A 12,497-nucleotide genomic window follows, 5' to 3' on the forward strand; every position below is an offset into this window, starting at 1 on the left:
AATGTGCTATCTTCTAGTTTTTAACTTATATGTTTCATTAACTTTGATGAAGCATCACTTAATTCCACCAGTCTGTCCTTGACACTGCATTTTGAGAAAAAGGGGGTAAATTACAACCTAAAATCTCTATAGACATCACATATGAGGAGTGCATTGGTTAAAGAGAACTTGTGGATTCTCTCTATTACATTAACAAAATCTCAAGTAACGTTAGTTTACCCACTGGTATTTAATTTTTAAGATAAATATTTTCTTAAGAAAATTTAAATATGAAGAAAGGCTCTGACATTCCTAGAAAGAAGCAATAGTTGAGGGTCAGAATGAAACAAATACTTTATTCTCTTTTTTTCTCAGCTCAAAGTAGTAAGGTGCTATTTTTGTCACCCAAATTTACATTTACACCAAAATGTCTTATGATTGGAAATTCTTCTTGGGTTGGGTTAACTTGATCAAGAGAATGTGAAGATGAATAAAACAATAATATATGGATGGAATTTTTTTCATTGTTATTGAATGCCATAAGTGGTACAGATTAGTGGTTAAGAGTATGAGTTCTGGAGTTTAAATTCTTACCCCACCATTTAACTAAGCTGTAAAACCTTTGGCAAGTTATTTAATGTCTCTAAGTTTCTGTTTATTCATCTACAAACTAGGGATATTAATACTTCTTTAACTGAGTTGCTTTGAGGATTAAAGATTATCATACATACATAATAGGTGCCTGGCACATAATAAGTACTTAATTAAAAAGTATTATACTTTGCTTTTATTTCTCTCCTGATTTTCTTTCTTCCCAAATTAACTAAAAAATTTAAAGACAAGATTTATGCATTTGTTACTTACAAATATGAATTAGCAATATCTTTGATTGTGATCTTAATTGGTTATGGATTTTGTCTAACAGAGTGAAATGAACCCCAATATTCACAGGAGAACCATAAAATTTTTAAGAGAATTATATTGGCAGAAATACTGCAAGCTTAGGCTGAAAGGAACAGAGATAGTACAAGAGGAAAAAAGGCCTTTGGATCCCCAAAGCCCCTATAAGAAGAAAGCAGGCTGAGAAAAACACACAGTTGCCAACACAGGCTTTCATTCAGAGAAAATAAAGGATGATTTGGACAGTGGAACCAAGAACCCAGAGGGCAGCACCATGGAGAGTCACTCCTGGTAAGTAGGAGAACTGAGTACTCATCAAGGAACTTCCAAACATTTTACCCAGATGGATTTCACAATTGCGTTGGACCAATCACTCCTTTGTATCACCTACTATTATCCTTTTTAAACAGGAATGTCTGTAGCAGCTATCTTATACCTATCCTGCTACTGAGTGTGCGGGAAGCAGATAACTTCCCCTCTTTAGTTCACAGGTCAATAGACTGAACAGAACTTATTTGAGGAGCTGTACTTAAGTAACTACACCTTAATGAGGGTCATCTTTGGTCACCTGGACCAAATCCAGATGATGAGATTCTGGATTTGAGCTGGTATAATGTGGGATATGACTTTTAGGGAATGTTAGGAGAGTGCATGTGGAAAGAAGAAAAACGACTTGTGATTAAAGGCAGACTGCAGTGCTTTTAAAATAAAACTAGCTGGGTTCGGTAGTCCCAGTCATTTGAGAGGCTGAGGCAGGAGGACTGCTTGAGTGTATGAGTTTGAGGTTATAGTGTGCTGTGACACTTGTGAATGGCCACGGCATCCAGCCTGGGCAATACAGTGGGACTCCACCTCTAAAAAAAATAAATAAGTACTAAACTGAGACCAGAGAATGGACAATTCTTCCCTCAAAAGGTTGAGCTTAATTTCTCTCCCCTTGAGTATGGGCTGAACTTAGTGACTCACTTATAACTTATAAATATGGTAGAAGTGATGATGTGTGTGATGTCTGATATTAGGTCATAAGAAGCATTGCAGGCTGCTCTCTCTTGGATACTTGATCTGGGAGAAAATACTGAAGCAGCCTTTGAGCAGGGTCCACATGGCAAAGAACTGTGGCTTTTTGCCAAATGCCATGTGAATGATCCACCTTCTAAGAGCAGATTCTCTAGCTCCAGTCAAGTCTTCAGATGACAGTAGCCCTGGCTAATGTCTTAACTGTAACTTTGAGAGAACTTGAGCCAGAATCACTCAGCTAAGCTGCTCCTGAATTCCTAACCCATAGAAATGGTGAGATAATAAATGCTGTTGTTTTAAGTTACTAAGTTGTGGGATACTTTGTTATTTAGTGGTAGATAACTAATATTTAACACAAGCTACCATGTATCATTTCCTTTGGTGAAAAGTTTCTGTTATATTAAAAGAAATTTAAAAACCACTATCCTAAAATATAACAGGTTGACAAAATTTACACACTTTTCCAAGTCTTTCACAAATAAGATTTTAAATTCATTAGCAAAGAAAAAATTATCAATCCACAATTCTTTTAAGCCTCAGTTTCCTTTGTTCCTATCTGGACAGAAAATGATTATTCTTATTCAGTGAATAGGGAACTAACAATCTGTATGTCTGTCCTTTCCATTATTTCATTAAGTTTCCCAAGGTATAAGTAAAATTGGTATTTTTAAGCCAATTTACAAATGGAAATACATTTGTATTAAATATAAAATATTTAAATAATCTACTCAAAATTATGTTGTCTTTAGTTTAATGGATAAACTATAAAACAAAAACCCTGGAATGAAAATGTGGTTTAGTATTTTCATTAAAATTTTACAGTTATTTTGGTTTTCAGAGCACACTGGAAAAAAAAAATTTTACAGTTAGAATCAAATGGTCCCTCTTTGGAGCACTTCCCAAAGAAATCTCAAAATTTAACAACTGTGAACCAAATCTAAATTTCATCTCAAACTTTCAATTACTATATTCTATCTAGCACTACAATCATTTGGTTTATAAGTTAGTTCTTAAAAGTGGGGTTTCTTTAATGGAGGAAATAAATCTATTTTGATTCAAATAATGTGCCTTCAAGTATTCATAAACACAAAAACTCAAGTTTGCATAAAATAAGGCACTGAACATTTACACTCTCCTCATGACTTTTCTGGTTAATCTTTCCATTTGGAAAGGGTTTCTTTAAGTGCTATACTTTTAAAATTCCTCAAAGCTTGCATTGTTTTTATAACTTGTACTTCAATGCGTTCAACCAAGAGCACTGGTATGGGAGAGTGAGAATGGAATTGTCCCTCAGCTTTGGACTCAACCTCTGTGATTGAATTCATAAGGACACAACAAAAATGATTTACCAGGACTACTTCAGTCACCTCTATGCCTCCTTGGTACTTATTTTGGTACTCAAGTTGGAAACCTAATATATCCTTAACCTGGACATCATGTGTCTATGTGCTGAACATTCTGCCTTAAGGGGTGCATGACCTTCGTTATGCATGAAGTTATTAATTAATTTTGCACCTTAAATCAAGCTGTTCTCTCTTTTTCCATCACTTACATGTGACCTGGGCAATTCTAAGAGTTTGTAAGAAAACTAACAAATCACTTGAATATAATTCACAAAGTTTGAATACTGCTGTGCAGACAGAATTTTTAGCTTGAGCTAAATTTATAATCTCCTTTTTATTCAATTTGGTGTGTTTTCCCATATGTGTGCCTGCATTAAGTATATGTAACATTAGGCTGCCAAATTGTAGACTTCCTCAAAAACGTTAAATCTTCCTATGCTGCCCTGAATGTCAAGGTATCCAAATGCAGAAGAAAACATGTGCACAGGATATAAGTAACTTATTTGGTTCCTTGGTTTCTTGGTTCCTATGACTTATGTCTTTCTTTTCTTTACAGATATTCAGTCTGAAACAGGTATCCTTGAATTCAGTAAAATCTTTTGTCCTCCTTCAATGAAGCATTACACCCAGAAAATACACAAAAGAAAATTTAAACCACCAAACACAATACTAGTTTGTTATTAAAGGTTTACAAATCAAATATATCAATTAGGTGTCCATTTCTCCTTTGAAAGACTGGAAGTAACCGGTTGGTCACTCTTTCTCTAACCCTCGTTTAACCTGATGGTAGTTTAAGATACCTTCTGCCTCATTATATCAAGGTTTCCAAAAAGGAAGAAAAATTATAGCCTTCTAATTATTTAAACTCACAGGACTTTGCAGGATCTGAGTAACTCGCTTTCTCTGTTCCATCATATTGAAGTCTTGTCGTAGATCAGGAGACATGTTCCTCTCTCTAATGTATTCTGGGTCATTTTCATTGATGCGGTCAAAATATCTTTCTTTGTGAGGCATGCTGGGAGGAGGAGGAGTGGTAATCACGTCTTGGCTGGCATCTGAACTCATGTTTCAAGTCTGTGGATTGCCCTTGTTATCTGCAATTAATAAACACAAAGAAAGGAGGACATTCCGTAACAAATTCATTATTAAATTCAAATTTTACATGGGTCAATCAACTTTTTAATTTTGCTCGCAGAATAAGAGTTGCAACTTTCTTTAAAAAGTAGCTTCTCAAAAAAATTAGAGCAATTTTTATCCCTGTAAAAGTATTTTAGATTATAATGCTAAGTTGGAAATATTTGCAGAGCTAATGAAAACTTATAGTTCAATCATGTTAATGTCATCAACAGCCTTTTTAAGGAAGCAACAATCAAAACATCCAAAAGTAAAATGTCACATATAGATGGCGAATTTTCACAATTAATGAATACTGGCAGTGGATCTTCACCTTTCTTATTCATGCTCACATGTTAGACTAAATAAATTTTGACCATATTTAATGACCACTATATTCCATAAGAAATGTAATTTACCAACATATGTGAGAAACTCAACTAAATTTTTCAAATGATTCAACAACTTCCTAGGGAAAATGTAACAACTGTTGAGGATGCCAGACTATGCAACTTTAGCAGATGGTACTTCAACTCCAAGTAAAAAACCAAAAAGTTATTCAGAAGCCACACGAAAAGCCATGATTCACTTAATTATCATGATTATTACTGATACTTAGGATAATCCTTGATTTTATGCCAGGGAAACAAATTCATCTGAGCTTTGCTACAGCTGAGCACCTAATCAACTATAGCTAGATCAGCGAGACAGTCATTTAACTTTCCCCACCAACCCCAACTGTGATTGGATGTCTTAGAAGTTGATGAAATTATCTAGCTCAGTGTTTATATTAAATTGTCTATGACAAAAGATTTTTTCCAATCTGTAATGGACCAATATTTTTGTAAAATACAAAATAATGCACTTAAATGTATGGCAACATAAAATTGTAAGAAAAGTTTGTAAACACTTATTGTCATATTCTGTACTTGTCACAGACTGGTAATAGTCTGCAGACTGGCACTGGACACTGGACCCCACACTTTGAGTAGCGCAGACCTACCAAATAGTAACAGCACTGCCAACTAAAGGAATGCTTCCTCCCACCTTTAAATGTGACATGGTATAAGCCTTAATCAAGAGAAAAGGAGACCACTGATTATTGTATCCCTTTCTCTAGTTGTTCTTTGGAACTGGGCGTAAAAAATACAAGATATGAAGCAAGGAGGAAGAAAAGGAAACAAAATTGTTAAGATGGCTTTGTTTAAAACATGCTTCTCTCTAGGTGGTGACTTTGTTCAAGCAACCTATTGAATATTAACAACTGGGAAACAGAAAAACCATCTAACTACAAAAAGGTATTTATTCAACTGACTACCTGATGGGGAGAAACATTTCATAATAATGGAAGTTAAATGTAAAACATTCAAGATTATTTTTCCATAATATAGAAAACTAAATGCAAGGGGTGGCGGGGCTGGGGGGTAATTTCTGGGGACCTGCAACTCTGCAAATTCTTTGGAGCCTCAGAGTCTCAGCACGATACTTTTCTAGACAGATCCAGAAGGGAACAGGCAAAAGCTACCCTCTTTCTCAGGGTCCTGAATTCTGGAAAGTGCCCAGAGATAACTGCTCTCATCTTTTAAACACAGTAATAACCAGTGAGGTTACTGTATTTGTTTCTAATAACAGACTTCACCAACAGAAATTCAGAAGTCCAGAGAATTCATTACTTTGACTCAACTTAATCTAAACAAACAAATTGTAAGACTAACAACAACAACAAAAAAATCCAAAACTTGTACTATTAATTCAGGTCCTGGAAATGTAAACTCATTCTGTCAAAAATAATTTCTGGAAAATACATTAAAACTCTATGGTGAAAAACATTTAAAATTAGCCAGCTGGATTCAGTTCAGATGATCCTAATTGTGTTGGTAACATCCAAAGCATCATGGTCAAGAGCCTGTCCAATAGGTGCCTTCTTCCCTCCATCAGGCCTGAACAGGGTATTGACTTTGGCCACATCAATGTCACAGAGCTTCTTCACAGCCTATTTAAGCTGGTGCCTGCTGGCCTTGACATCTACAAAGAACATGTGTGTTGTGGTCTTCCACCTTCTTCACGACCAACTCAGTGGCCAGGGGAAACTTGATGGCAGAGTGGTCAAGCTTGTTTCTCCTGGGGACACTCTTCCGAGGATATCTGAGCTGCCTTAAGAGCCACAGTGTCTTGGGACACCAGAAGATGGGTGACATGTAGATCTTTCATTTAGTGGCTGTGGATGACTTCCAGCACTGCTCTCTTGGACGTCAAAGCCTTTGCTTTGGCTTCTGCTTTGGGAGGGTCTGGGACTGCCCTTTTCACTTGGTGAAATGGGCCCTTGAAGTAACTCTTCATGATGAATACATTTTTAGAAGAGTAAAGAGGCAGAAGAAACCTAATCATCCATTTTATTTTCTTTTTCATCCATTTTAATAATAAATGACCCATTATGTAAGTATAACACTTTATAGTTTATGCCATGCTCTTACACTTTTTAATCTTATTTTATCTTTGCAACTACATAATGAGATGGAGTTTGATAAACTGGAGGTTCAGTGGATTAAACATCTTGCCAAAACTCACACTGCTTAAATCATAGGCACTGTCCAAAGCCACAATTTCTGTCTCCTATACCACTTTCCATGGCACTTATACTATTTCACATAACTTAAAACAAAAGAGCACTATAGATTTAAGACTTTTAGTCTATATTCTGTCATGAATATTAAACAATTAGAGCTTATAAAACTTTACAGAGAATGAAGAAATGACACTTAAAAAAGGGAAAACAGATCAGAAATGACTCAAAGGCCGGGCGCTGTGGCTCACGCCTGTAATCCTAGCTCTCTGGGAGGCCGAGGCGGGTGGATCGTTGGAGCTCAGAAGTTCAAGACCAGCCTGAGCAAGAGCCGAGACCCCGTCTCTACTAAAAATAAAAAAAAAAACAAAAAACGTTAATTGGCCAACTGAAAATGGAAAAAAAAAAATAAAGGAATAAAAAAAAAATTAAAAAAAAAAAAAAAAAAAAAGAAATGACTCAAAACACTCTAACCTTTTTAAAGCTCCAAAAGCCCATTATTTAAGAAGGCTTTTTTAATACAAGAAGTTTCAAAGTTTTGTCTACTTGGAATAAACATTGGGAATTTATATTAAGCATTTACAAGAATATGAATAGCAGCTCGTCACTTAGGTGCTCTTCTATACTTAGATGCTGAACAACAGGAGTTTTACATAGAACTTCAACCAACCATAAGCACAAATGAGTATTTGCAATTTTATGCATCGACTACTGTAAACTGAACTGCTATACTTCAAGCCTTGAGAAAATTTAGGACCCACAAGATTATCTGAACATAAACAGAATTCAGAAAAAATATGAAGTGAAATGAATCACAAATATGTACAGTTACCCACAGGACACCCCAATCACCAAATACATTTCTGGCAGATTATGCTACCAGTGAAGAATATGAGAGAATTTTTACTCAACCTAACAAATTAGCTTATACCATATAAAAATAAGTGATTCCTCTGCTTAAGAGAAAAATTCTTAAATCAGTCTGAAATATGATAAATGGGACAGCATGCAGAGTACTCACAGTAAAATATTAATAATTTGCTATAGATGAATATGTATCAGGGCCCCCCCCATCCACAAATATTTATTGAGCATTTACTACAGGCCAGGCCTTATGCTATAGGTATAAATGGAATGTTGACCTAAATCCTTCTGGAAAGTCAGAGGCTAGAGAAACCCATAAAAACGATTCAACCTATCATAAGGGAGTTTCCCAAAAGACATCATCTTCTCACACTGGGGAAGGTACACACCTGAGGAAATGACAATGTGTCAAGGAGCACAGTTAGCAACAGGATAAACATAGCATATCATATAGAACAAATATTGCTTAAAGATTTGGTGTTGAAATTTTAAGTAGTCCTATTGGTAAGTTAAATCATTTTAATAAATTATCTTTGTAATTAAAAGTCACAGGCTTCTTATAAAGAACAGGCGAATTTCATGTTTGCTTCAAAGGCGACACAAGCTTACAGACAGACCTACGTGGCAAGCAAAGCAGTTATTTCTCGTCATTTCTTAGCAGGCTGTACAATAATCAAGTGTCTGAAGAACTGAGTCTCCAAAGTGAAACTTCAAAGAGGTATCAGCGATCATTATTTCTTAATGTATAGATTTACTATCTTCTGCATTAAAAAGTTTATACAGAGGTCTAATAGTATTTTGCAATGAAATTCAATTGTTTCAATAATACTATAAAAATCAAGCCTATGTCACATACTAATGTTAAAATTCTTTTCTGGGAGACGGGGGTGGGGAGACTAAGAACACAGCATTAACGATAGGCCCCTAAAGCTAGCACCTAAGTGACTTTTTAAAAATAAACAGTTTGCTCCTCAAGCTAGTTTCAGGACTAAGATTTTTTGGTCCTTGAGCTTGAATAAATTCAACAAAAACTCTAATAACTCATAAGAAGTATATGCAAAATGGTCCCGGTTTTATTAATCGAAAGTTGGTTTTTCCCAAGTTGTGTCCCAAGATTCTGAGTCAAAGTAATATAGAAAATAACATGAGTTCATTTAAAACAGGTGTGAAAATTTCTGCAGGCCTCTTCACATCGTCTTGCTGAACTACAGCCTATATTTTTATCCCAACAAGAGTTATTCTTGAATTCCATCTTTTTAAGTTTGATCTGATCACATCTTTCTCTTTCTTAAAATCTTAAATGGCTTCCTGTCATCCAAGGGATAAAACTCTTCAATGTTTACTAGTTTATCTTTCTATCATCACCTCAGTGTTTCCTTCACAGAGAATATAATTGCTTTATCTATGATAGGAACATGCAAGGCTAAGCTTTTTGTAATAAAAAGAAAATCCCAGTGAAACCCATTCAACTATTCCAAAACGCTCCGTTAAAAATTCTTTCCCTTTTCTTCAAAACTTCTGCATACATACAGAAATTCTAGTGATTCTCCAAAAGTAAAAAATGGTCCTTCCAGGATAGCCTTTTCAAAAACGGCACTGAAGCAATTGTACATCCATAGACCCTAAGGTTCAAAAATGAACCTTGGCCGGGCGCGGTGGCTCACGCCTGTAATCCTAGCTCTTGGGAGGCCGAGGCGGGCGGATTGCTCAAGGTCAGGAGTTCAAAACCAGCCTGAGCAAGAGCGAGACCCCGTCTCTACTATAAATAGAAAGAAATTAATTGGCCAACTGATATGTATATAAAAAATTAGCCGGGCATGGTGGCGCATGCCTGTAGTCCCAGCTACCGGGAGGCTGAGGCAGAAGGATCGCTCGAGCCCAGGAGTGTGAGGTTGCTGTGAGCTAGGCTGACGCCACGGCACTCACTCTAGCCTGGACAATAAAGCGAGACTCTGTCTCAAAAAAAAAAAAAAAAAAAAAAATGAACCTTGACCTAAGTTTCATAACTTATCTGAAATTTAACTCTCTTCTAGGTATATAACAAAATAATTAAAAATGGGCAAACAAAAACTTGTACACAAATGCTCATACAGGTAGTAGCACTATGCAAAATAGCCAGAAGGTAGAAACAACCCAAATGTCCATCAATGGATGAATGGATAAACAAAATGTGATATAGTCACACAATGAAACATAACTCAGCCTTAAGAGAAATGAAATACTGATACATGCTACAACATGAAGGAGCTCAAAAACAATGCTAAGTAACAGCTGCCAGACAGAAAGGTCACATATTGTATGATTTCATTTACATGAAATATTCAGAATAGGCAAATCCATGGAGACCAAAAGCAAATTGGTGGTTGCCAGGGACTGGGGGGAGGACAGAATGGGGAATAAATGCTTAATGGGTACTGGGATTCTGTTTGGGGTTATGACAAAGTGTTGGTTGTAGATAGTGGTGACGGTTGGTTGTACAACATTGTGTGAATGTACTAAATGCCGCAGGACTGTACATTTTATGACAGTTAAAATAGTAAATTTTATGTGATATGTATTTTACAATTATAAAGAACTCAGAAACTGGATCATACATTGCTAGTGACAATGTAATGTTATAGCCACTGTGGCATACGGTTTGGCATCTTCTTAAAAAAGTAAATATGCAAGTAGAGTATGACCCAGCAATTGTACTCCTGGTCATTGAACCCAGAGAAAGGAAAACTTATATTCACACAAAAATCTGCTTACAAATCTTTATCTAGCTTTATTTATAATTGCCAAACCCTGGAAACAATTCAGATGTTCAACAGGTAAATGATTAAACTGTGGTATATCTATACTATGGAATATTACCTGGCAATAAAAAGTAATGAATTGCTCATATACTCGAGAGCCTGAATAAACATCCAGTGAATTATGCTGGCTGAAAAAAAGCTAATCCCAAAAGATTACATACTATGTGATTCCATTTACATATTTTTCAAATGACAACATTATAGAAGTGGGGAAGGATTAGTGGCTGCCAGAGATTAAGGAGGATGGTGTTTGAGAGGTGGAGAGATGTGTTTAATCATAGTTTTACTCAGTTTTCCCCAATGGTAACATCTTGTAAAATGGTAGTATAATATCACAGTTAGGACATTGACATTCATACAATCTACTAATTTTATTCAAATTTTCCCAGTTTTACTAATATTCATTTATATGCATTTAGTTCTCTGTAATTGTATCACGTGTATTGTGTTGCCCTTTTATAACCACACCCACCCCCTTCCTCCTGAGCACATCTCTTCCATGTGAATCTACAATTATCTAAAAATAAAGTTTAATTTGTAAAAGGCCCTACTATAAGAATGGAAAAAGCAAAGTTGCTAGTTTCCATTTGACATTAGTATGTGAACAGCTCTACAGCAGGGTAAAGCTACCTTGTAATTATCTTTAGATATCTGCTGTAGCAGTCAGTATGTTTAAAATTTTTATTGTTAATTATTATGGGCACATAATAGTTATATATATTTATGGGATGCATGTGATATTTTGATATAGACATACAATGTAGAATAATCAAATTAGGGTAATTGGGTTATCCATCACCTCAAGCATTTATAATTGCTTTATAATTCCACTTTTAGTTATTTCAAAAGATACAATAACTTGTTGACTATACTCACCCTCTTATACTATCAAATACTAGACTATTTTTGCACTATAGTTTTGTACTCATTAACCATCCCACTTTTCCTCTGACTCCCTGCTACTTTCCCCAGCCTTTGGTAACCATCATTCTACTCTCTATCTCCACAAGACTGTTTTAATTTTTAGTACCCACACATACGAGTGAGAACATGGGATATTTGTCGCTCTGTGCTTGGCTTATTTCATTTACCATAATGGCCTCCAGTTCCATCCCTGTTGCTGCAAATGACAGAAATTCGTTCTTTTTGATGGCTGAATAATATTCCGTTGTGTAGATATACTACATTTTCTTTATTCATTCATCCATTCATAGACCAAGACACCTAGGTGGATTCCAAATCTTGGCTATTGTGCATAACGCTGTGATAAACATGGGAGTGCAGGTATCTCTTCCATATACTGATTTCCTTTCATTTGGATGTATACCCAGTAGCAGGACTGCTGGGTCATATGGTAGTTCTATTTTTAGTTTGAGGAACTTCCATACTGTTTTCCATACTTGTTGTACTAATTTACATTTCTATCAATAGTGTACAAAGGTTCCCCTTTCTCCACATCCTCACCAGCATTTGTTATGCCTGTCTTTTGGATAAAAAGCCATTTTAACTTGGGTGAAATGCTATTTCCTAATTTTGATTTGCATTTCTCTGATGACTAGTGATGTTAGACATACCTGTTGGTCATCTGTATGTCTTCTTTTGAGAAATGTCTATCAGATCGTTTGCTTACTTTTTAATTGGGCTATTTGGTTTTTCTTTTCCTACTAGAAAGTATTTTAAAGCAGTTTGGCTAACACAACTAAATTGCATCTGAATAAAAATAAATGGATCCTGTTAGCATCAACTGGTAACTGCAAAATACTTTTCATGGTGACAAGTCTAAAGTAGTATTGGAACATACAATGTGGTTATATAACAGTTTACTCAAGTTAAGGACAGTTAAAATATGAAGCCCCTGAGAGGCAAAATAAAATATTATATTTAAAAAAAGCATTTAATGGATACTATTCAGATTTCAGT

The 12,497-nt window shown here is 35.5% G+C and overlaps 1 protein-coding gene across 9 annotated transcripts in view; it reads right to left on the reverse strand.

The window, feature by feature from the left end:
* The window catches only part of ADD3 (adducin 3), a 131,544-nt gene that overhangs the window by 28,133 nt on the left and 90,914 nt on the right, over positions 1-12,497 (reverse strand). For all 9 annotated transcript variants that reach the window (XM_012771022.3, XM_012770932.3, XM_012771012.3 and 6 more), the window contains one exon: positions 4,110-4,333. In XM_012771022.3, coding sequence (XP_012626476.1) covers positions 4,110-4,304 — 195 coding nt within the window. In that variant the 5' untranslated portion in view covers positions 4,305-4,333. The remainder of the gene's footprint in view (positions 1-4,109; positions 4,334-12,497) is intronic.

The sequence above is a fragment of the Microcebus murinus genome, chromosome 14, assembly GCF_040939455.1.
Source record: "Microcebus murinus isolate Inina chromosome 14, M.murinus_Inina_mat1.0, whole genome shotgun sequence".
NCBI classification, from domain to species: Eukaryota; Metazoa; Chordata; class Mammalia; order Primates; family Cheirogaleidae; genus Microcebus; species Microcebus murinus.